Here is a 26784-nt window from a genome sequence, read left to right as displayed (position 1 = left end):
GGCTTATATTGACGATCAGTCCGCAGTATCTAGGTAGTTCACTCGAAGCCTCTGAGAGTAGGTCCACACTGTTGAAGTGTCAGAACTGTTTGGGCTCTCAGGCTTCCGTACCTCTCTTTGCTTTCTCAATGCCTCTTCAAAGGAGCGCAGGGAGTGCATGAATTGTAATTATGGCTCCTAACAGGATTCAAGAGCACCCAAACGACGGCACTTGAGAAACAGGTCGTGTGGAGTTAAACGGCTGTCAGACACTCAAAGCTCCCCAGCATGTGAACAAACCCACAAAGGCTGGACGTGTCCTCTTCTAGGGCCCTCCTACCCACTTTCCCTCTCATAGCAAGAGATTAGGGATCAACTAAGGCCCCTTTAAAGAACCATGATGCCTCTCTGCACTTCTTCCATATTTAAGTTTTGAGACATTTTACAGCTTTCCAGTTAAAAAAAAAATATTGCTGACTGGAAGTATTTGATCAGTAAAAAGATGCTGTGTAAAAAAAATAAATATAAATAATCACAAAAATGATTGGTAAACGGAACAATGCCAGGAAACCGTTTCAGAGGGAAGCAAAGACTTGAGAGGGCTCAGGTAATTGGTACCACCTGAGAAACCATCTAACCACAGCGTCAGATTATCTCCCCACCTCACCTTCAAAATAATGGAAAAGATCATCTGTGCACCCCAGACAGTTTCAATGACTCACCGGGGCACAAGACCTCTCAACACACATTAAAGAGTCCAGCCTTCAGTCAGGCCCTCTCCAACTTCAGCCCCATCCTACTCCCCAAAAGCACCCAAAAGAAACTGGCCTGCAGCGTGAAGTCCCTATGCATGACCCTTATTAAACCCCTAATTGGATTGAGAGTCGCTAAGAAAAAAAATTCAACATCCTTCATTCAGCTGAGATTTTCTTTAGCATTCCTTCCAGTAGTTTGCCTCTTCAACAAAAACATTCAAAATCAAGTCACTGAAATCTTTTTTGCCTTTTCAAAACACCACCACATTTTCCAAAAATGGGAGTATAGGGAAAACCTTTTTCACCTTCCCTTTTAAGGCAAAGCACTATTTGATTTTCACAGGGTGCAAGTGACAGGCTGAAACAAAGCCCAGTGCTGGCCATTGTGTAGCCTTTCACTGTTGTAATGGTCTTAAAATGGCTACAAGCAGGGCTCTATTCATTGTGACCAGGCTGCCCAGCTCTCCTCTCCATATCCAAGACAAACTGTGCACCAAGCGGGAACTCTGAGGTCAGCTGATGAGCGAAAGAAGGACTGAGTTCACTCATAAGCACAGTCTATGACGAGAAGTTCTGAACACATTTACACTAATTATAGAGAAATAATAGTCCCATAACAACAACATCAATCAAGTTCATTATGGAAAATAGCATAATGACAATAATTACAATAATATCTCATTAAGGAAGAGAATGAGAGGCAGGGGAGAATTAATAGCAGACAGGTGTACAACACACCGCAATTATGGAACCTGAAATTAGTTCATTGCCTCAAGGCAAACAGAAGAGAAAGGGAAGCTTGTAACTGAGGGTGTGTGTGTGTGTGTGTGTGTGTGTGTGTGTGTGTGTGTGTGTGTGAGAGAGAGAGAGAGAGAGTGGGTGGGGGCTGGTTTCAGGGTTAGGAGTGGGACTGATAGAGAGTGGCTCACTGACAAAAAAGGAATTGCAAATAAGCAAACAAAAATGTCTTAAATGTGTAAATTAGGGAGAAAAATAAGAGGGAAAAGCAGCTTTTCCCTGCAGACTGGTGCCTTAGATGAGAAGGGAGCAGCGAAACGTGATCAAGGGGAGCCGTGGAGCGGTGCGGCAGGCGTCAAGATGAGCACTCAGCCAGCGAGTGGCAGCCTCTCCTTTTCCAGTCAATCATTCATTACAGAGCCAAGTGCGGTGGAGGAGTGCCTCCTCTTTTTGACCTATCATATTACTGCCTCTGTAAACTCCTAATCCTCCATTCGTTAGATGGTGTCAACAGCCGACATGCTCTCACCCTGCTGCTGCACTCCCAGCTCAGACACCTCCCAAGCCTTGCCAAGACCGCAGAACTGTCACACTAATAAAATCGTTTGAAATGTAACAAGGTGGAACCGCGCAACTTCATCCATCTGTTTGATGCTCGCTTCCACCTTAGATTTTTGAAACATTAGAAGAGAACATTGGGTCTGCAATTAGCAAACTTTTTCTTTCTATCATGCCCTCAATTCCAAGCCCTGAGTCCACTGTAAACAACACTTAGAAAGTCTGACTTCAGCCTTCATTGGCTGGTCGGAGCAGCCTGCTTCTATTTGCCTTGGGGCTGTTCCCGAGCAGGTGAAAGCCTGGAGGCAGGAACCTGCACATCAGCACTTCTCTGTCCATCATGACTCTTTCATGGGGAGCCGTCTCCTGAGCTCCTCTACCAACGCCCAGTGAGATGACTACTCTAATGAGTCCAACAGATGAAAGCTCAGCAGGACAACACAACATCCAGATACATCTGTATACACACACACACACACACACACACACACACACACACACACACACACACACACACACACACACACTGAGGTAAGCAGCTATTAGGTACTTGAATGTAGGTATGAATGTGTTTATGTTGGTAAACAAAAAAACAGACAGTCTGGAGAGTTGGACATCAGAATAAAAGTATCTGTAATTTAATAGTTTTTGGCTATATTGTAATGCTGATTAAAAGATGATTAAGGATGATTCATCTGCATGTAACTCCAACAACAAAAATATAACATTACATTTGGAAGTAAAGGCTACAAAAGTTCTCTCTCTCTTCTTCATGACCTTCAGCATATACGCCTTTGTAGTCTGTTAGGATTTTTAAATATCTTGCTTTTCTGGGCATATAAATGTAAATTTGCAAGATAAACTTTGTCACGGTTGAGACACACCTACCACGTAACACGGTTTGAGGGCTGTTAATTACCGTATAAAATAAGCAATTGGCATTCAGCCCCATATGTTCCACTTTTTTGGTGAGGAAGATGGAAATGAGGCAGGGTAGATTTGATTGTGACATGCTCTCCGTCTGTGCTCCACAATATGTGGCTTTGCCAGTAACAGGCTAATATTCAGCACGGCTCACCACCACCAGAACTAATGAAAGTAGACAAAATGTCTCTGCTGCCATCTTTGTCTAGCATCCGCTCAGGGAGAGCCTCCCTCGTTCCCTCCTTTCCTTTTCACCTCCCCTCTTTCCCCTTACTCTTGAAGGGAGGGTGACAGCGGCATAAAATGGTGGCGAGCAAATGTGCCTTCCATGTGGCAGCGGTGGGGGTGACAGGGCAGACTGAGGCCAGCGCTATCAGCACTGTGGCTGTGGCTTTGAACAAACTGGATGGTCGCCATGGAGGATCAGGGAAGAGCTGATGAGGCACAAGTGCTTACAAACAAAAGTAGCTTTAATGCAAATAAATAAAAATAAAAAAACAGGCTACTCATCTCCGAACAGAACAGAACTCTGTAAACTTTGTTGTCTGGAAAGTTTCACTATTTTTCTGTGAAAACTTAAACCTATCTTGATACATGTCTATCTACAGTATGTATGAGAGGAATAAGATGTCTCATACTAAATAAATTGTAAAAACTAAAATGAACATGTTATGTTGCTAAATATACAAACAAACGAAAACAAAAAGCATATTTGTTTGAAAACACAACATAATAAACATCTTTAAAATCACTTGAAATATATCCATTGAGCTTAAAACTACCAAAGAAAGCCAACTCCCTCCATCAGGCATTCTGTGGTTGAGTCTTTCAGGGGGTTGTTAGTTAACCCCGAGCACAGAGGATGATGAAAAAGGGTCATAAATCTCAGAGTGAAACAAGGCAGACTCCTCCGATTCATTAATGGAAATGATCTGTCAATATGCTGGAGTCAATTCACACGTGTCAGCTGGGCTCAGCACACAATGGGCCAGCCAACTTATGAACTCCCAGCACCACTTCAGCGAGTCCATAAAACAACTGGCATCGCCGCTGGGGAGCACCCCGAGACACCACCCTCTTGCACAGACCACCAGATGACACAGATGGGGCGAAACCAAACAAAGACGAGACTCCTCTTTGTACAAAGGGGGACCCCTTTCAAAAGCTATTCATGCAACAAATTGGGGAAATCTGGCCATGCAACACTCTGCGTTTGCTCTTTTATTAGCGTGAGCCTTACGTCACAGTAAGTGAAATCAGATTTATAGCTCTCTGCTACAAAGGTAGTTAAAATCCAGCTCACTTTTTAGACACAAAAACTTTTTTAAGCAGCATGTTAAGCAACAACAGTCCAGCTACGTTAACCAGGACTGGCCTGTTATTTTGTATGAGCTGCAGACTAACTGGCTACTTCTCTTACTTTGACCTCTCACATAATAAAGTGTCCACTTAATCTAATGATGGGAATTACAGGCAATGTCAATGTTGCTCTGTGTTTATATGTCCTATATCTTATAATGTTGATGAATTGTTCTTCTATATATAGCACTAACATGATACTTTTTTATTATGAAATCATCTTGACAGGATTGAACACAAATGTAAGTTATTATCGTTTTTATTTTCTGTTCACTGCTGTGTAATAATTCTTCTTAGTCTCAGAGATTAATGAGTATTAATATCAGTCACAGCCACTGTGGAGAACTCCTCCGTTTTATGAGAGCATTAAAACGCATCAAGCTGCAGTACTTTGAATTGCAGTCCATCAGTTTCGGAGGTTTGTTTCCATGTAGCTTGTTAAATATGTGCACACAAGCTTTCTCTTATTAGACCCGCTGCATTTTTCTTTTCTTGTTCTTTTTCAGCTGCTCACCCGTGCTGCTGCAGCAATCTGCATAGAGAGACATTTGTCATCATTAGCCTTGCTCTGACAGTTGGCACCCGGCACCTCAGATCTCTAGGACTGGCAATTATGAACCCTTCATCCCTTATTTAGGCAACATTGCCTAATTTCATCAAGGGCCTTTGCAGCAGCATTTGATTACCAACAGCCTTAAACCTATAATGCACTATGCCCTATGTTTGTGCTTTTATGTACTCCTACTCTGAGATCATACAAGGTTACAAGTGAAAGAAAACTTTTCAGCTTTTCAGTCTTCAGAGTCATTTTAAATCTCAGAGAACAAAGAGGACTGGAGATGAGCATCATGGGGTCAGTTGGTAGATGATTACAGCGCCCACCTTTTGCTGGTAGACATCTCACAGACATTAAGATTAATCACACTGCTGCTGAATGGCTTCCTTTTAGACAACACAAGATGGAAGTCAGACATATACCAGAACTAAAAGAAAACAAACTTGAATTTAGCGAACCAACTAATCAATCTTTACTGCAGAATATCAGTGATGTTCTCCATGTAGAAAACAGCTCTGTTACAGTCACTAAAACAACTGTGTTTAGCATCATCATGCATTACAAAATAGCATTCTAAAATGTGTGATAATAAATGAGCAGAAGTCCTGCCACAGCACTTTCACTGCACGCTGCTCCCAAATGCATTACCTGCGCAGGGAAAAAAAAGTGCACTTAGTACGACAGAAGACTATTTTTCTTTTGTAACGCAAACCAGACATTTTCTGGATCGTTATTTGGCAAACAAACCTGAATTGTATTCATGCTAAATTCATGCAAATACATGCATGTAATTTATCACAAAGGCTGACAAGCGTACCATATTGCAGAAGGGAGGGGTGAAGGGCCACATGAAGCTGAGACAATCAATTAAGTTTTATAATTGACTCTTTTCGTTGGCTCTTTCCTCAAAATGTTGATCATGCTGAGAAGTTGGGTGGTTTTTGAGTGACTATATACTGGTATGGTTCAAGTGAACAGAGCCTGTTGAGCACATCACTATAGGGTTTCTCAGAGCCTCTGGCTATGTGGTCCAGCTTTCTGACTTCTCCAAAGGAGACTTCTTATACACAGCCGAGAATAAAACAAATGAATGGACACAATCCAAAGGGGGTCCTCAGTGCAGCTCCAGGCCAAAAAATTAACTGGCCACCAACAGAGACACCATATTGCTTGGAATAATAATGTACCTTTATTAAAAATCCCAATGACAATTTCATTTTGTGACAAATTTATAGAATATGTGTCAACGTGAGCAGCTATCCCATGAGATTAACGTATTATTACTCACAGTTTGAGAGCTGGTGTTGATGTCACTTCTCTGAAGTGTCTGCATTTAATCTGATTTATAGACAAATATGTCATCCTATTAAGTCCACTTTGGCTAATCTGCATATTAGCTTAGGAGATAGTTTTTAAAATCCTGTTGTATGGGAAATGGCCAGAAACACAACACCCCCCATCCCCAAATACTTAAAATGTAACGAAGAGGCAAATGGCTGACTGTATTTTGTTCTTCTGTAATGGGATTATTAAAATAATTAATGAAAATCCATAATTATGGTGCCAGTCAGAGTAGTGCTGGTCATGAAGGTTTGGACTAGCTTTGAGTCTTCTAAATGTGAACAGTGCTAATACGGCAGACTATGCCATTATTTATAAACTCTTATTTATTAGGATACAGACAATTGTAATCAAATAAATTATACTTTACTTTTAGTTTAAAAAGTCAAGTTTGAAGCCAGAGGATTATGTTGGTAGTCTATAAACATTTGTGATAGTGGAAAATGGATTTTTCATTTTCTCCCGGAGACTCTTATTTTTTTAGTATGATTATGTTCTTATCAAATGCTCGAGGCTACATACTTTGTTGTACCGACAATACAAATAATCATGTTCATTCAAAGGATATGCACATCGTATATGAACAAATACATTCTGTTTTAATATGTATATTACTTATGTATGTGTATAAATACTAAATGAAACCTTGAGGATGAAAAATAAAAAAGCAAAACAACTTTAATGACTTTGGCTACAATCAGTGAAATATCATTTTAAGTCACTCAAAGCACGAGTGGTGTCATCAAAGAGCAATTTCAGCCATCAGACAAGCACCATTGACCTAACGCCCAACCATATTAACAGGACGATCAGTCTTACTAAAGAGGATGAAAGAAAATTGGAGGAGAAAAAAAATGAATAAGTGTAGAGGCATGCTCTGGAAACAAAGAGGCCTTCAAAGCAGGGTCACATGCTCATGCAAAATTAGGGGAAGTAGAAGTCATTGTATTGATTTACACAATCATGCATGCATTTTGCTGGGTCAGAAATAGGCCTTGTTGGAATCAGAGCCCCATATATCACACTGAAAGCCTCCAATAGCCTAGCGGGATGTTGAATGAAGCAACAAAGCTTGCAATGTTGTAAGGGTAAAGATATGGCTAAGAAGATTGGGTTGTCTCAGGCTAGACCTGTCAACTACTGGAGTCTTGGGACTGTCGAGCAGGTTGAGTTACTGTGAGATCTGTGCAGCCACATGCTTTAGATTAAGAGGTGATAATCTCAATGAAAATCCCCACTTCTATCACGCATGGCTAAGGGCAGGAGCACAAACTCAAGAGGGGCAACTAGATTCAGAGGTATCTCACTTGGAGCAAGATAGCCTGGAAAGTAAGCCTCGTCTGGTTTCAATAAAAGGCAAGTATACCTGCTGGGCCACAGACAGTTGGAGTGAGCAAGGGTAAAAAAAACTTTCAAAGAGTGCAAGAGGCTTTACGATACCCGTCAACACCTGAAAAACTTCAATAATGTCCTCCAGAAATATGTCAACGTATAATTAAACCAAAAAATTACAAAAACTAATAAAGAGGTTATCATACACACAATTACAGAATCAACCTTATTACATGTCCAACAATTAGATCTACCCATATCTGTAATTTCTGAATGGCAAAAAAAGACATTAAACAAGAGCTTTTCAATAAGCCACAGGCAGTGTGTCCAGGACAGGCTCTGATGATAACTGGAGTCACCATCTATCATGGTGCTTCCTGCACACACTGCCTCCCACTCTGCCGCATCCATGTAGTGAGAGTAAGCACTGACGTGCGACGGTTTGCCCCCATAATGTCTGGTCTTATGCAGTTCTGACTCGAGCAGAGATGAGTGTAAACGCCTTTGTGTTCCTTATCTGATCCATGCAGCATGATCTTTTTGAAGTCCTCTTCAAAGCATGCACTGTACCTCAGGAGACAGAGTGCCATGCAATGATGAGAGCCAGAGAGGGTTAAGTGTGGATGAAATCACTCTTCCTTCTAAAACACTGAGTATCAGAAACATATTCATAAATACAATGTGTTAATGCTGCATTGACTTAGAATAAAAGAGACAATCTTCTTAACACTATTTATTTTATTTAACATTCAAACAAGCTATTTTATATTGCTGATATAATGATCTTGATGCTAAAGAAAATGTGCATTTGTGAAAAAATAAATCTGGTTGTGGAAAGCCAATTATTATTTTTCTCTACAATACAGTAGTGAATTTTAAATACTAACATTTGAAAAATTAAATACATCTCAATTTTAATTAAAAAAAAGTTTAAAACAATGTACAAATCGATCATAACAGTCAATTGATCTAATTGTTATTCGTTCAAATCTATTAATTACAGAATTAAGAAAGTCTGCACATTACAGGTTGTTCATGCAAAGCAAAGGAGATTAACGGATGTGTCCTGCATGCTCAAACAAAAGCTTAAAAGCCTAAACATAAAACAAGCTTCTGCATCACGGCCGGAATAATTCCCGTTTGGCCTATTGCTAATGACAAATAATGCCACAATGTTTCCGTCTTCATCCAAAAAAAAGCTATCTTACAGAGCGTTTTAATATATTTAACTAAGCCGAGAGACTCCCATAAACGAATCCGTGTTCTTGTAATAGGCTACATGGGTTTACTAAAACTGAGAATAATTGCTACACCTCATTAAAAAATACAAGAGTTAGTAACAAAAAATCTCCAGAAATTAATCTATACATATCTTGTTCTAGTCCACAAAAGAAAAGAAAACTTTTAATGTGTTAATAATTACATGGTTTCTTAATCGACGGCAAACGTAAATTATCGATTCATTATTAATCTAAGTTTAAGATTCAATATGGCATATTTAAAAAAGGTTGCAGATAGAGTCCAATAAAAAGCAACGTTACGCCGAAAAAAATGCTGTTTTTTTTTCTTCTGTCCAAATGCGTAGGTGTACTTCTGCTCCTCGATATACTACTACTACCTGTACTTTTTACTTGTATATACCAGCCGGGGATGAATTTGTTTTCGATAAACTGAGAAGCGGTGACGCATCAGACAGCGATTGGACACCTTGGTTTCAACTCCTCCCTTATAATAAAGAGTGTGTGTGTGTCTCTGTTGTAAAACACAGCAACACCGGGCGGCTGCGTCAGGAGAGCACATTCCACGCTGCACAATTACGCGGACTTCTAACTGGGCACGGTGATCAGATAAAAACTAAAAGGCTACTGAACCTCACAAGGCTGACATGGACTTTTAATCAGGTCGCCCTGATTGAGGACTTTGTTCGGGCACTTCAATACAGTTTACGGTACAACAGCTGTGAATGTTATGATCTGATTTTTACGCATGTGCTCTGAGCACATATTTTAATAGTTGTCTTATAAATAGACATTTTTTTTCTTTTTAAATAGCTTCCTTCTTCTCTAAAATTGGCTCCCGTACAAACAGCCGCGTTGGATCCCTCGGCTTATTGCGAGACTCCGGTATACAACCCGGATCTCTGCCCTAATATGATAGCCGCCCAGGCAAAACTGGTGTATCACCTAAACAAATATTACAACGAGAAATGTCAGTCTCGAAAAGCCGCCATCTCCAAGACCATCCGGGAGGTGTGCAAGGTTGTATCGGATGTCCTGAAGGAGGTCGAAGTGCAGGAGCCGCGCTTCATCAGCTCTCTCAGCGAGATGGATAATCGTTTCGAGGGACTGGAGGTCATTTCGCCCACCGAGTTCGAGGTTGTGCTCTATCTGAATCAGATGGGAGTATTCAACTTTGTGGATGACGGCTCTCTCCCGGGCTGCGCCGTGCTCAAGCTCAGTGACGGCCGCAAAAGAAGCATGTCTCTCTGGGTTGAATTCATCACAGCCTCTGGTTACCTCTCGGCACGCAAGATTCGCTCGAGATTTCAGACACTAGTGGCACAGGCAGTGGATAAATGCAGCTACAGAGATGTTGTCAAAATGGTCGCTGACACAAGTGAGGTGAAGTTGCGCATTAGAGACAGATATGTGGTGCAAATTACGCCGGCTTTCAAGTGCACTGGGATCTGGCCACGCAGCGCTGCGCACTGGCCTCTCCCTCACATCCCCTGGCCGGGACCTAACCGAGTGGCTGAAGTCAAAGCGGAAGGTTTCAATCTTTTATCCAAAGAGTGCTACTCCCTGAACGGCAAGCAGAGCTCAGCAGAGAGCGACGCCTGGGTCTTGCAATTCGCCGAGGCCGAGAATCGGCTCCTGCTTGGCGGATGCAGGAAAAAATGCTTGTCAGTCCTCAAAGCCTTACGCGACCGGCACCTCGAACTGCCCGGTCAGCCCCTGAACAACTACCACATGAAAAGTTTGGTTTCCTACGAGTGTGAGAAGCATCCAAGGGAGTCAGACTGGGATGAGAACTGCCTCGGAGACCGGCTGAACGGGATACTATTGCAGCTTATTTCATGTTTGCAGTGCAGAAGGTGCCCGCATTATTTCCTTCCAAATTTAGACCTGTTTCAAGGAAAACCTCACTCTTCTCTAGAGAACGCAGCCAAACAGACTTGGCGACTGGCAAGAGAAATACTGACCAACCCTAAAAGCTTGGAGAAACTCTGAGGTAAAAATATGTTCTCATTTGTGGTAACGAGGCCTAAAGAGCTCATAAGCGGACAAAGAGATATTGCCAAACAATTTTCAAAATCTGTTGAAATGTGACTGTCCTCTGTTTTGGCCTAGCCTGTTTTAAAATTATTTTGATTACAGCGTTCAGCTTGCCATTATCCCCGTGCGCCCTTTGACGGTGTAAAATTCAGGAAAATATATATATATAAATTATTGGCCCCCATTAATCCAGGAGGCCACATCTCTCCGTGCCACAAAATCCTACATTTTCTTAAATGCTTCAAGATAAAGCCCCGACACTAACTTAAAAAAACACACACATCTGTACATTTTATACTGTAAATACATTCATAGATTGTGATTCAAGTGGTCTGAAATTGTGAATGTTGTTCTGTGACACGTAAATAGGATCCACCTGTTTAAATCTACTTCTGAACTTTTTCTTTATCTGGTAGAAACGTTTTTAATTTATACATGCATCCGTGGTATGATTCATCTGTTTCAATGGACTTTGTCTCATTTTTTAAAGTTTACATTTGATGGTATGTCATACAGGACATTTGAAAACATTCCATTAAATTACTTGAATTTTTATTTAAAGAACTCGAACATTTTTGGGTTGTTGTTTCTTTACCATGTTTAGGCCTACATGATAAAAAAATGAAAATAACCTATATATAGTATATATATTACAGTTTAAATGAAAAAAAAATGCACTTGAAATACACTGGATTATAACATCTGTGATCTGATTTTTTTTTATTTCTGTCTTTGATCTAATTTAAAGAGCTAATAAAACGAGCTGTTTTATATTTGTGTCCCATTATGCTTTTATTAAATGTGATTTTAACAGTTGTGAGGAAGGCCTAATGCCATGCAATAGTCATACAAAGGCATTTTAATTGGTCTCTGACTCCATAGTCTAAAGGAGTCTGATGCTAAGAAAAAAAGCTAAATGGGGATTTATGAGAGGATATTTTGATACTTTTTTAAATATATATATATTTTTTAATTGAAACCGCATTTACCTATAGTCTCTATGTTTTATGCAATTGAGACTATATTTCACTTGGTATACGATTGTGGATGAATTATATCTGCTTGATGGGCATTACTTGTACATTTTTCATGTAGTTAAAACACACTAGAATCAAAGACGAATTTAAATAAGAAATGTGCGTTATAAGGCTTTAAATAACACCCAAGTAAAACAAGAGAAGCGCTCATCTCGAAAAACATCATCGCCCTTTTTCTTTCAACAATTGCGTATAGACAATTTAAATGCCTGATTAACGTGTGACGTTAAAAGGAAGAAAACGACAAAACAAAACAAAGACATGCCTGAAGTCAACATTTTGCCTTGAACTCGGGCTGCACACTTGCGTGCAGGTTACCTTTGGGTCGACCCTTTTGAAGGCAGGGTCATCCTCGTCCACCTCGAAGTAGATCTCTGTGGTTGTGATGGACAGAGTGCCGCGTGCCACCAGGACCGGGGCCACAAGCTGTGCCGGGCTGCTTAGGACCACTGGGCCTGCAAAGTGCAGAGGGGGGGCAGTCACACATACTCAGTAACATGCAAAAAAAAACCAAACAGATTTATTTGAATACAACGCGCTCTGTTAAACGATCGATGTGATTAAGAGGCCTGCTTGTATGGAATATATTCTCCGAGCCCATTATTACTAAACAGCGTGCATTCACGTGTTCATAAAAATCAGAGAATTGAAAATGTTTAATACAAGCAGCCATATATTACAGTCGTGACAATATAAGCAAAATAGTCCATTCATTGGATGTAAAACATGAGGATAAGTGTTATTACCACATTTTGTGAGTAAGTGAGTGTACTTGTAAACCAGAAATGTACAGATAATCTAATCAGAGTGGATCATTACATAACATACGCCATAAAGGTAAAAAAAGGGTTATTATGAGGACAGCAATACATAGGCCTACATTTTTTTTCAAAAACACATAACATAGTTTACGTTACGCACGTGTGTAAATGATGAATGCGTCCTTAAAAGTGCAGCTAATAATTCACAAATAAAACAAAAAACTCGAAAAACATACAAATATGTAAAACAATCAAGCTACATTTTGTCTCAAGTCCAAATAACTGCTCATATTCTGAAGTTAAATTTGTGAGTGTGCCAGCTGATAGAGATCACATCTTTATTTCAGTCTCCTCCTCCCTCCTTCTCTTCCTCTACATCCTCCATGTTCTCAGATCAGTGTCGCTGTGGAGTACCCTTACTCTCATTTGTCTGCGCTCTCTTGTACCAAAGCTCTCCAAATCAGGATATTTATCGATCCCTTAAACTCCAAAGAGCCACTTTAATGTCTCATCAATCTTAATCTGCGTTCCTGAGCCAATTATGGCCGATAGTGTTACAGGAATACAAGTGGATTTCGGTCTCAACTCCCAGAGCGCCCCTTCATCGCTCTTGCAGGCTGCACAGTCAAAACGCCTCTCCGGATCTTTTCTCCGCGCTGCTCGGCTCCATTAACGGTGATACTATCTGCTGATGCTATCAGCATACAGGCTACACGTTGTTTACAAGCTTCATCTGAAGAGTAAACACTCGCAGTAAGCTTAGCCTGTTTTACTGCATGTTAGATAACGTTTAGTGGATTCATTCATAAAAAAACATAAACAGCATTGCATTTCACAAGGAAGTGATAGTATGGAAATATATTATCATAATTAAAATGTATGCCAGTTGACCTTGGCTCGAAGACATATCAGTAACAATTCATACATTGTTTTTATTTAAAGTCCAAGCTCTTTCCACTCTCACTAAAATCAACACTTTTCAGGCTCATGTATTGTGCTTCGGCCCTCAAGGGTTACAGAGGGAGAAAGACACAATGCCTGCAGCATTAAGCCACAGCACCCATTGCTCATGTGGAGGAAGAGGATTAGGCTGTAATCCCCTCAGGGATGCTTCCATAATTAGGCTATATGGCATTAAAATGTTTACAGGAGAATAATGAAATTAAGGGCAAGTTACACAGGATGAGTGGTGTATATGCAGTCTAAAGCTTAGAATAAGCACCTCTTCCTTTGAATAAAAATGCAAATATTAGTCAAATGATAGGTCACTTTAATGTAGGGATCACAGATTCTCATTGCAGCGGGAGTTACAGAGCAGTGCTGAGAAGATGGCATATTATTATTACCTGCTATTTATCAGCTGGACTGTGGTGTTTGATGAGGTCTCGTGTTGTTATGCTTTAAATCAGTTGAAGACAAATACAAGTGGTAGTTGGTTACAAACACACCTGATCACTATTATTCACTTGCAAGCCCGTATACTGACTTAGTTACACACAAGTACATACACGTGCACAGCTGTAGCCGTGACGTTCTGTATGCCGAGTCTCTGAGCAAAGCGCCTCTTTTGTTTGACTCCTGAAAGGAATCTAATTTATGCCACCTTTTTACAAGCTTGAATTTAGATTTGGTTGTTTCAGTTTTAAACCTGACAGCCTGGATTGCGATATAGATTCCCTTTTTAGACCTCTGCATGCAATAGTTAAGCTGAGAAAGACTTAAATGTTAAACATACATAATACAATTTCCCAGGTAGTTATTGGAGTTATTTCTAGACTATTTCAACTACTGCGTCTAAATCAAGGGAGAAATTAAAATCCTTTAAAAAAAGGAATCAAATAAGTGTGAAACATGAAAAAACAAAAAAAAACAAAAAAACAAAGCAACTCATATTCCTCTTATTTTCTATCTTGGATTACACATCCAGGCTCTTTTACATATGTGTCCCCACACAGTCGGGGATCAGTCTTGTGAGTCGGGCCTAAGTAGAATCACAAAAGCTATTTTAAGGCAAAACTAAACGATTGCGCCTGCTAAACCACACTCTGGGAATAACTAACCTAGTTCCTCTGTGCCAGCCGAACAGTCACATCAACAGAGTCTGGCCTGACATGTGAAAGGCCTTTTGAGGCTCTGGCTTCTCTGTTTCCCTCTCACATGCTTATCTTATGTTGCTGTAAGATCTTATGGTTTCAATATGAGAAAGGCTAATTTAATGTCGGTGCAAGCAAAGGCAGCATTTCAAATGTTTGTGGGGGAGCAAAACTGAGCATAGGTCCCGTAACCACAACTCCCTGGGCCTTTGAGTACAGGCGCCACCCCTTTGGCAGCCGGCACTGACCCAACGGCTGGCAGTAGGAGCGCAGTTGTTGACAAGGAGATGGTCCCAGATCTCTCATTAGGGCTGTTCATGCCTGAGATTAGATAGTGGCCAAACACAGACAGTACATGCTGGTGAAAGTATGTGTTTTTAGCCCAGTGTTGTGAGTGAGGGAGCTCCCCTTCTGGCAAATACATGAACTCAGTTTTACATTTACATAAATAAATACTGAACAATCCCTATCCTTTTTTTTTTTTTTTTTAAATCAATGCCTTTTTTCAAAGTTTGTTTTTTAATTTCAAACACATTGTCACAAATGTATCCACATATTCAATCTGAGCATTTTTGTTATCAGTTTTCTCAGGAGAATACGTTCTGATTGTGTTTCAGACCGCTCCATTCCCTTTTGATCGTACAGCGTGGGGTTCATCTGACAGACATGAGTGTTTGGCTGCCTGCTGGCCTCAGGACAAAGAGGAGGGGTTTTCCTCCTCCTCTGAGATGCATCTGTGGGATTGTAGAGGGGATTTCACCGCTCAGCAGTACCCTGCTTGAGCCTCATACTCCAAACTGTGATAACTAGTGAATACACACAGGGCTATGGACTTTTTATTTCGGTGGCACTTTGGTTCCAATATGCATATGCACTCAAATTTGCTAGTGTTAGCTTCTATGGCAGCCCAGAGCACACATGTTTCTAAATACATTACAGGTTTATATAGGACAGCAGGACAGTGTGATTCATTTTTATTTGCAGTGTTGTCCCAATAATCCACAATATGAGATTATTGATGTGACGTCTTTAACAAAATGAGAAAAGCCTAATACGATCATGATCCGTTTTGTTTCACTTTAGTAAAACCCCACTTGAATAATTCAATTATATGAAATTTAGATTATTTTTTAACATCTTACATCCCTGAAACGTTTTCAAATGCACAACATGTCAGCCGTGAAGCAAGACTCAGTACCAACGGCTCAGACTTCTCACCAATAGAGGAGAAACTTTCATTTGCTTTATTATCGTTGGAATATAAGAAATGTTTATGTAATTGATAATAGCTGCCAGGGCTAAGTATTTACTTTATATGCGACTCAAAAGCACGCATCAATTAGGCATAAAACCTGTAACATAATCTGCTTATTTTAGCCAGAAAGTACTGTATGAGGTGTTAAGTGAAGATTTGGCTCAACAAATCCAACGTAGAACGTAGTGCAGCATACTTGATCTCCAGTCAAAACTCAAGTGAACTCTGGATAACTTACCTTTCAGAGCCATGCCAGTTACTTGAAAAGCAGACAGGGGTTGGCTTGAGAGTTTGGCTCACACACACAGCGTGAAGCTGGTTAAATTACAGGCTCATGGGCCAACCTCCAGCTTAGCAGTAAATTGCACTATAGACTAAATTGTGTCACACAACATGTTAAAAATGTGTAAGATGCAGAATTAAAAAGAAGATTTCAGATTAAATGTTTGATTCGTCTTTACTCAGCTGGTGTAAATGACCAGTGGTTTGGAGCATTAGGGTTAGTTTGAACACAGGATCATGAAGTTGTTTATATGCAATATTAGTGGTCAGACATTTTTTTATTCATAAAACAAAAAGGAAAGGGAACTTCCTGTCTGTAATTTCAGATTTCACATAAAAAAACATTGTATTTACAAGAAAACCTAACAATAGAGTGAGCATGATAATTTCTCACCACCAAAGAAATCGTTGGTTGATGAAGTTACATTATTGATTGAGATGTTTGTTCATGTCTTTAATTTTTCTACCGTCACAAGATCCTAGCAAAGACCACTAGTAACAATCCATTATACTCCGAAGGCTTTTTAAAGATTACCAAACAACTTATTAACCAATGGAGAGCAGTCATGAAACAATGCCTGCCTGTTAGTCTGTGAGTGACTGTAACATCAAGTTAATGACTTGAACACAGTGTCTCAGTTTACACTCATTTTTAATGACAACACTAAAGTTATTCGGGTATAATGCTGGGTAAGATGTCAGGTTAAATTGGGTCACTGAGAAGTTGAGCGTTCGAAGGCAGTGTTTCATATCAATGTCGTCACGGATTTGTGGGAAAATCTTTAATTTGAGTATCTGGATTGATCATCTTTCCAGTGTTAGTTTAACTAAAGAAGACTTGCCTCTGGAGGTAAAGACACAAGGAAGGAAGGGGGCTGAAGAGATTCAAAACACAACAGAGAGGGACACTTATCAGACCAAAATGAAACCTAGCTATCAAAGCTATCCAGATAACAGCAAAGAAACCTCTAATATCTCAAATACTGAACATGAATATGAATTTAATACTGAGTAATCCAAATGTCACCTTACTTTGGTCTAAATCCTTATTTGATTTTCATCATGTACACTGTTACTATACAAGCTATTAGAAGGAAATCAGATAAAAGACTGATGCCCCGGCAGAGGTAATGTTGACTTGGGGTTAATGGAGATGCTGGTGAGCTGACTTACCACCCAGGTTGTCCATCTCCTTCTCCTGCAGCAGGCTGACGGCATCATCGTCTCCGTCCAGAATCAGCTCTGTCTCAGGGTTCTGGCTGGCCACAGTCTGACTGCGGAAGACCGTCTTAGACTTCACCCCTTTGTCCTCCTCAGTGCCTAGAAAGAGTCACATGTGGAAGAAAATACACGTAATATAGTTTTCTGATTATAGTACAGATCAGGAAAAATCAATCATTTGAGTACTCAATTCAATTCCAAAAACTTTATTTGTCCCGGGGGGTGGGGGGAATTCAATCAATGAGAAAATAGAGTTCAAGAAAATATCATCATAATCATAACAAAATCAAGAAACATTATTAATGTTATTTTAAATAAAAAAACAAATGTTAAATTTGAACGTCAAATTTTTTTTAGAACTGATCAAACCAGGCGTAATGAACACATTTTTGTTATTGGAGCAAAGGCTTACAGGATCATTTGAATCCGGGGTGTGCATATTGTCCTCATGTTCAACAAAGAATCAGATCTTTATAGGATATTAAAATGAGAAACATCAAGTCAAATAGTTAAAAAGCATAAAACGAGGAGTTTGTCTGCATGAAGTACACAATACATGCAGGATGAACCTGATCTGAGATGCTCACTAATGTAGATGCCATAGCATATGAAAGAATGTCAGAGTACACGTTCGTTCACTGAATACATTTCGCGTGGTTGAACATCAGAGGTTTCAGCTTTTATTTTCAGACAAGGTCAACAATGAAACACTTATCTGTATCTTGAAAGACCAACAGCTGAGTCGGGGGATACATCTCAAGCTCATACTCGATTAGATATATCTTTGGAGCTTTTGGAGGCTTGACAAGAGTGAGACTGAACAGACAGCACAATTAGGAGACTGCTTACACCAGGATTTCATCATATGGCTATAGAGGAGCACGCACATTGACAAAGACGTGTTCATACATCCTACAAAACAAAGAAGTCTCACAACACATTTTTCAGCTTGAATCAGCCCATCTCCAACATGTGCCTGACACACGGCTGCTCACAACGTTTACAGGAATTTGTCTAAAGTCCAATGTAAGAAATAACCAGAGGAAGAAGTTGCGTGTGTGAAAGGAAGAACACTTATCAAGAAATGGGAGGTGGCTGACACCCGTCTGACATGTTTCCTTTCAGCACCGTTCTTAATTTGCCGCTCCCTCCCCTGAGGAACATGTACCTTGTCTTGGAGAGGTCACATTTGACTGTTGTCAACACTGCTACTGAGGAAAAAGTCTGCTTCCTGCTCTGTCTCATATCTGGAGTGCTTTCATCAGAGGGAGGGAAGAAGTCTGTGCCTTTCGGAAATGGATTCTGTGTAATGTTAAAGGCAAAAGCCAGCCAGCGGTCAGAGATCAAAGCAGAGCGAGTGAAACTTAAAACTGTAATTCTGTAAACCGTCATTATGCTCAGAGTAAATGAGGGAAGAGAGGCCGATGTTCTGACTGGCAGGACTGTACTGGGTTGAGTAGACCAAATAAACCATGCTGATTTCTACACGCAAACGACCAACATCAACTTCTGGGGGGGGGGGGAGATCTACTTTACCCATAATGCAATTTGGTCCACACAGAAAATTAATATGGGAATAAATATGTAGGAAATTAAGAGCTATGAGGAGAAAATGTGCTGCCATAAGAAGAGTGATGACTTGGAGACATTACTACATGTGAAGAGCGGTCTCCATTTGTCACTATAAAAGGACTTACTGTGCACTCTTGTCTATGCAGACTCATTAGGAACATTGTCATTGGTTCACCCTTGACCAATAAAAAATGACCCTTTGACTTTATGATCAAACTTGTAAAAATGAATAAAGAGAGTCTGCGAAAGACTCATAAACAAGTATCTCCAACCAGCGTCAAACTAAATATTTAAACATTTCATTTGAAGGTTTAAGAGGCTCACATTTTTCTACATTAAATAAGTTTTTATTCTTGTTATTAACAGCAGTTTTTTCTAGTAACATAATCAATAGGATCATTCACTGTCAAGACTTAGATTGTTGTCTAGCATGCACAGAAATACAAACAAATAAAATAAAGCAATACAAATGCAATGCATCATATCAAATAATCTTTTTATTTAAAATGTAAAACGAGAAATATTATTTGTAATCCAATAAAATATTTATACATAAATAATGTTAAATACAAATGACATCAGTATATAAGAAATGAGTTTGCTCTTTGCTGTGAGCTGAACTTTATGGTCACTGACTTGTTTGGTCTCACAGCAGTTTGATTTATTCAGATACAGAGCCAGGGGAAGCATGCAAAGTTACTGTGACCCTGTTGGATGAAGGCTAAAGAGACCTGCCCACTTTAAAGGGATACTTCACCCATTTACATGAAGCTTTGTATCATTAGAAACATGGTAGTAGTGTTGAATGGTTGTGAATCCAACCCTCATTTTGCCCTGAGACAAGAAAAATGTGCTACCATGTTTCCAATGATACAAAGCTTCATGTAAATGGGTGAAGTATCCCTTTAACCAAAACCTGAACACAGTCAAGTATCCGTACTCCTGAGTTCAAAAAGTTTCTACCAATTCCCTACATTGGGAAGAAAAACATGCAAGGTGACATCGTGTTCTTCTTGTATCGTGAAATGTTCTTGAAAAACACATATGAAGAAACATTTACTGTGTAAACTAACTTACATACAAGGTCCCAATTTGGAAAATGTCATTGAACAGTAGTTTTACAATTCAGTTTGGAATAGATAGGAGTTGAACATTTACACAAGGCCCGAGAGGTTAGTGGCAGCAGCTTATAATGTTTATGGCCCGAGTAGAGCCTGTGAGCATGAGTTTTTCTGCCTCTCTTATGTATTATACACGCTGGCTCAAACATGCTTCACTGCCACTCCTCAAAAAGAACTCCAGAACATCATGTTTCACTTAACGTTTATACCAATCTGTATGGGTACTTCTCCATAGAAAGAGAAAAAAAGCAGTTTCACAAATGTTTTAGGTAATTCAATATATATATACGACCGTAAATAAAACACAAAATACCTCTAGTTAGTCGTTTTTAGAGATTTGTATGAAATGTTCGAACAGCAAAGAAAGATGTGTGTAATACTCGGAAAGGATAAATGCAGAGTCCTTTTTTCAACATCAGTGAAATTCAACAAAACAGGCAACATTTTGAAAACAGCTTAAGACACAAGGCTATCTCAAATCCTTCATAAACAAAGACTCTAACTCCTGAGCCTTTGCAGAAATTATTCTGTTTTATGTCCCATTCTGTCAGATCTTTGAAGATAATTCGCACAAGTATAAGCCTCAGTTGCATAGCTTATTTACTTTACTATCCTGTGTTTTGTGCAGTCATTCAAACGTCCGTACTGTATAACATAAGCGCTATAGAATGTTGTAAATATATCTCTTCCGTTCCCCAGACTCTATCTATGTCAGATCCTGGCCTCTTACACTCCCTCTCCAAGGACTCCACATTCCACATGCAGAGAAAAAGTGCAGTCCATAGGATTGCATTACTTCTATGGCAAAGCAATTCTGTCCTTTGCCTCTTCACTTTTATTTACTCTGCACTGACAGATGAAATGAGGGGTAAAAACGACAGCTTCATACTTCCTGTGATGCAAGCCATCCTTTCTGCAGTGTATGTGTTTTGAGACTGTAAAAGTAAATATTATCACTTTGTTGTCTGGGAGTTTATACGCTGCAGATGCTTCCTCTTTGTATGATCTTTATTCAATATCCTGGGATACGTGGTGAGTGTCTACTGTGTTGCCAGAGGTTACAAACAACCTCACATTCTGGAGATCAACTTTAACACCACTGTCTGGTATTCCTCACATCTGGACCTGAGGATTTGCACATTAGTAAATGCACTAATGTCCTTTTATTTGTGCTTCAAACCAAGAGAGGGTTAAATTCCCATCATGAAGCCTCTGCTGCAGTAAAGAGCTGTAAAGATCTGGGCTGGGGGCAATCAGCTCAGAGAGAAGCTGCTCACCTGAAAATGAGACAGCAAGGACACCCGGAGGTAAAACACCCCGTTAAACACTTGGATCAATATTAACGTGACTTCCATTTCATGCTTGCCCAATTCCAATCACCTAACAATATACTCTGATGCTGGGCCGTGGCTGGCTGTAACAGGGCAGGTTATTACAGGCACAGGGCAGAGACACAATGTGCTGGCTAAGCTGTCAATGCTGCTAATAGACAATGAAGCAGAGTTTAACCTCCCATCACACACCTTCATGACTGTGTTCACTCTCACACACACACACACACTGCAAAAAAAAAGTGATTAAAAAGGTAAAACACATAATGCACTGCTTTTGCCAATACATCAACTTCCAAGAGTTTCCCTTAGAAATGCAGTCTTATAGTGAGAAAGTTAGGTGCCGTTTTTCTGAGTATGATGTAAGGGAACTGTTTCAACTGTGCAAATTATCATTGTTGGGAAATCATTGAATTATGTCTTTTTTATAGGTCGAATATAAACACTTTAAACATTTGAGAAGGATATATATATGTGTGTGTGTGTGTGTGTGTGTTTATGTATTTCACAGAAGAAAATTGCGAGACTGTTCGATGCTGTCAAGAACGACACAGGCCACTCACTCACTAAAAGGTTTCCTGAGAAGAAGAAAAAAAACACTTTTCACTTTCATATCTTCCCAGTGAGCTCCTCAGACTGACACTTACTGTGAACACAACTGTGTAACTTTGCCCTCATCAAACTCAGGATGGTTGCTAAGCATAAATCGTCATATATCTTGCTGTCAAAACTCCGACACAGACGTAGATTTTAAAGCTTTAATCATGACTCTCCAAGGCCAACTCAAACAAGTCTCATACACTGGAGCCTATGCAGTTCAACAACACAAGTTCTATAGAGTTCCTGTCACACCTCAAGTCTGGATGTTATTTCTAATAGATTTCTAACCTCTGTGGCTGTGCGTTGGGGTAATCTGCTAAAGAGCCGGTGAGTTTCTTCTAAAGGTCCTATCTTTAATTCCATGCTAATTAGATGAGAATATTCATTACAGAAAGAAAAACTGTCATTGCACATTTAAAACAAAAACTGCCAACCCTCACTGCCAACGAAAGCTATTGAAGCTCTGCAAAAGAACAAAAGATCCTTTTCATTTTAACTCAAAACAAAACCTGGCCTCCGCTGTGCAACCACATCAAAGCCTGCTGGAAAAAGCCTGAAAGTGCAGCTCACCTCTCGAGGAGAGTACGAGGGCCATCCGACCGCAGGCGATCCCTTTCACTTGACAAGTTTATACATTATTCTGCTCATTAAAACCACCACATGCCAGCAGGACTTCAGCAAGTCTTCACTCAGCTACACATGGGTATTAATGTCAAATAAAAAATGGTTTTAAACTATAATCTAGTGATCAGGGAAATGTAATTGTATGTTTGTTGTGAGGACATCAGTCAATAAAGAAGTTGACAGACTAATGGGTAATGATGAATTTTCTTTTAACTGCACAACTCTCCTGTGTTTATGTGCAGGAAATACAGTATTACAATGTTTCAAAGGACATTCTCCAACGATGAATAAGCAGCAACAACTTACAAGCTTTAACAACAAGAAAAAAGTTCATAAACTAGTTATTTTAGGGTGTCACGGTCAACGTGGTGTTTTTTTTATTCACGTGAATTGAATGGATCTTTGTTTGGTCCCAAACACTTCCAGATGGAATTATCCTCTGACAGCGACTCCCCCCTTGCTATTTGTTTTACATTCCTTACATTACAATGGCAAATCAAAATTTAAACATACAACTGTGACATTTATTTATTTATTAATCAAAAACAAGCAATCTTGTTATTTATTCATTTTAATTATTTTAAGATGAGTGCCATGTTTTTGTTATTTAATTGAGAGATTGGAATGAAAAAAAAAAAGATTTTGATATGCAGCAATTTCTAACATCTAATAAGAAGTAATAAAATGTAGTTAAAGTTGTTAGCTGATTTTTTATCTATGTTCAATGTACCCACCCGTTCCCTCAAAGTCCCTGCCCACCCCCACCCAAAGCACCCCTTCGCAAAAAGCACTGTACTAGTACGGAGTGTTGATGCATTTCAAAGTAGTTAAAAAATATAAATTAGCTCATGACTAAAATAATGGAACTCACACAAACTCTAAAGCAGACGGTGCAATTATAGCATGCGTGTCTCATGTAGGCCACCTGCAGCTGAGGCAGCAGCTGGCATGTGTTTATCTACAGAGCAGCCATGGTCCTCATGCAGCAGCCGGGGCAGAGCCAGAGCTGAAAGCAGCCAGATGACATGCTAAACCCTGCCAATAGTTTGGCTACAGTGCTTCAACACTGAGTTAGCAAGAGGTCATTGAAAACTGTGGTCATCATACATGACTGGCTCTCTGCAGTTAGTTTAAAAGGTTACCCTGACTATAATGCGTTGCCTGATTTCTAATGTTCCACTAATTTCAGAATCATTAGAAAGACCTTTGTGCTGGTAAAACGTTTCCTCTGCTATTCAATTACACGCGGGACAGAAAGCCCAAAGGGTTTTATAAGTTCTGAGCTGCCTCCTTTAAAAGTTGCTCTTGTCTTACTGAGATACAGTAAGACAAATTTGGCACAAGACTAAAACTCTACAAGACTGCCTGAGTCAACTAGAAAAGTTCCAGGAAGAGAGAGGAAAGAAAAAAGGTGGAGATTCAATTTGTTCTTGAGTATGAGTTGTAACAGAAGTAAAAAGTGCAATAAAATGGATGTCATGTTCAACTTCATGACTCATAAACATGTTGACTATAAAAATGAAACTTAACTGCTCCTAATTAATGTGTTAAACTTTCCGGACAAGTCTCTTCTGACTATTGTGCACTTCATTTACAATACCTTAAGTGAACAACGAAATGCTAAACTCACCATACTCCTGCAGAGATTTGCATGTGACATCTAAGTGGGTGGAGCCATATGGATTTCTGACAAATCTCCGCCTCCGACGCAGGTCATCTTCCCAGTAGTCAAGACGCCAGAAGTCGTGCAGCTGACTGTGGGAGAGACAAATGGGCAAGGTAGGTTAGATGGAGGCAATGCCTCTCAGTCATGGCCTGATTACAGAAGCCAGTTCCTTATCCGAGGATAAAAGTCAGGCTACAGATAGCAGTTTTATGAGGCGGACTCGTGGCATGCTCTGCAGAGGTCCACTAATGTTAGCATAGCCAAAGCTTATAGCATCAGAACAGCAGGGAGCAGCAGCAGCAGCCGCTGCACACATAAATCACAGGCACTCCCATTAACAAATACAGCATCAAATTACAAGTATAAATGGCACAGCTTGCCTCCTTCTTTACAATGTTTTTTAACAAGACTTGTAAATCAAAGGTAGGAACCTCAACGCAGACAGCGTGGGGTTTAATGATCGGGGTCTTGGGGCGGTTGAAGCATGAGCCTATAAAACAAGCCCCCTCCCTGCATGTGGAGCCGTGATTAAAATAATGTGCTGAAATATTCATTGAAATGATTCCCAGAGCCCTCGAGCAACCCGACAGAAATTGCATTTTTATTCATTATTAATAACAGTGAATTAGGGTCGTAAAAAAAGAGAGAGAAGAAAACAGTTCCAGCATGTGGTAACCATCTTTGTAAATGATTATACTAACATTAGTGAGGACCTGGGATAATTTTATTGCTTGCAGCTAATGCAAACCATTAAGCACCAGAGCTAGCATTGGGTTACTAAGTGATGCTGTTCCAACTGTGCACTAGCTGGAGCTATTTCAAAGCATTGTGTTTCCTTCAGAGGGAAGTGCAGCCAAAGGGGCTTCAGTTTAACTGTAGGTAAAGAATGTATGGAAAGATACAAACAAAACCAGTAAAGATTCAGGAATTGATTGACGAATTGATGACACCTGACACTTTATAAAATATACTGTCCTCCCCTCATCAGCAACACAAAAGCATCTGTCCCTTAAAAGACGATAAATACACTTTTAAGTATTGAAATTAGCCTGCCTTTTTTTTTGTAATTAAACGTAAGAAAAGCTAGCATTTTATTCAATTTCAGAAGCTTAATGCATGCATTGTAAGATAACTCTCCATTACAAACAGTTTTAAATCATATGAAGTGTCATTCCTATTACTCACTGAAAAAGATGCATGCAGTAAAACAGTTTTCTTCTTCATGTAAAACACTACCACAGTACCTGATACTGTGTGTTCAAATTCAAAGAAGAGGTTTGTCAGTGCATGAAGACACAATCAGACCTTGGCATGCAGCCGCCTATAACATTGTATGATTTCTGCCTCTTCACTGCCACAGTACTGAAGCAGTCTAAACAGATTAAAGTGTTACACGGGATCACATCACAAAATACTGCACCACGAATATAATATCTACAAATGTCAGAAAATCAAGAGGCTCAGGAGACTTAGCTGAGCTCTGACAGCAACACGAGCTCAGTTTCAGTTAAGTATCAATCAAAATCGAATGTGTGTGTGTGTGTGTGTGTGTGTGTGTGTGTGTGTGTGTGTGTGTGTGTGTGTGTGTGTGTGTGTGTGTGTGTGTGTGTTTATGCAACTATGCACACGTTGTATGGACAAAGAATCATGCACCGCTGTATGCAAAGCAAGACTGAACGCCTTGAGCTTGTCCCCTGTCAATCTTCCTCAAAGCTTAACTGAGTAAAAGAGAGATGTCAGGGGGTTGAAAGGAGAAACCCACGTAAATGATATTGTAAATGCAAGATTACACAGTGTGAAAAATGTAAATCCACTGTAGGGAACTGGGAGATTACTGTTGAAGATTATGCCCCCTAATTCTTCGTGCAAATAGACAGCAGATGCCAGTGGGGGATAAATCCACCACTTTGAAGATTTCCTTACAACAGTATTAGCTGCATGTGATGCATTTTATTGGTCTGCTCAACGCCGCTCCTTAAACTGAGTAAATCCTCAGTGGAAGCCAAAATACCTTCATTACTCGTAACAGCAATCAAAAGAACAACAAACCAAAAGCTCAAGTTATTATGACTCATTAATGAGTCCGATTCCAGCATTTCCCCTAGTTCTGTACTGTGCAGATGGTTCTAGTTTGAATGTAGGATTGTTGTTTTATTAGGATCCGTGATATTCTAGACTACATGGACAATGGGAGACTGGATTCAGGCCTTGCCAAAGCTCTGTGCTGAGGAACCTCGTCTCCCAGGGTGGTCCAGAGTTCTCCTGATAGAGATCTACTGCTGGGTACTGCAGAGCTCTTACGTAAGGGATTTCTGAGGTGGCACTCAGCCACCAAACAGCACAAAGCAAATAAGGAAAAACCATAAAATATATTTTTTGTTAAAATCTGTATTTTCCTTACTCA

The 26784-nt window shown here is 39.9% G+C and overlaps 2 protein-coding genes across 7 annotated transcripts in view; one reads left to right on the top strand and one right to left on the bottom strand.

The window, feature by feature from the left end:
- The window catches only part of nbeab (neurobeachin b), a 170710-nt gene that overhangs the window by 42133 nt on the left and 101793 nt on the right, over nucleotides 1–26784 (bottom strand). For 5 of the 6 annotated variants that reach the window (XM_079354485.1, XM_079354486.1, XM_079354487.1 and 2 more), the window contains exons 37-39: nucleotides 24345–24469; nucleotides 17419–17565; nucleotides 12173–12309 (exon numbers count right to left, since the gene is read on the bottom strand). In XM_079354485.1, the coding sequence (XP_079210611.1) occupies nucleotides 12173–12309; nucleotides 17419–17565; nucleotides 24345–24469 (409 nt within the window). Of the gene's footprint in view, nucleotides 1–12172; nucleotides 12310–17087; nucleotides 17121–17418; nucleotides 17566–24344; nucleotides 24470–26784 lie in introns of all 6 variants that reach the window. The other variant, XM_079354490.1, reaches the window with a different exon arrangement.
- On the top strand, nucleotides 9290–11755 carry mab21l1 (mab-21-like 1). Its single transcript, XM_079354501.1, has one exon. It carries the CDS (start codon nucleotides 9693–9695, stop codon nucleotides 10770–10772), a length of 1080 nt encoding a protein of 359 aa, XP_079210627.1. The 5' UTR covers nucleotides 9290–9692; the 3' UTR covers nucleotides 10773–11755.

Source organism: Symphodus melops (assembly GCF_947650265.1).
Source record: "Symphodus melops genome assembly, chromosome: 10".
NCBI classification, from domain to species: domain Eukaryota; kingdom Metazoa; phylum Chordata; class Actinopteri; order Labriformes; family Labridae; genus Symphodus; species Symphodus melops.
The sequence above is the reverse complement of the archived record's forward strand: the minus strand, read 5'-3'. Positions and strand labels throughout refer to the sequence as shown.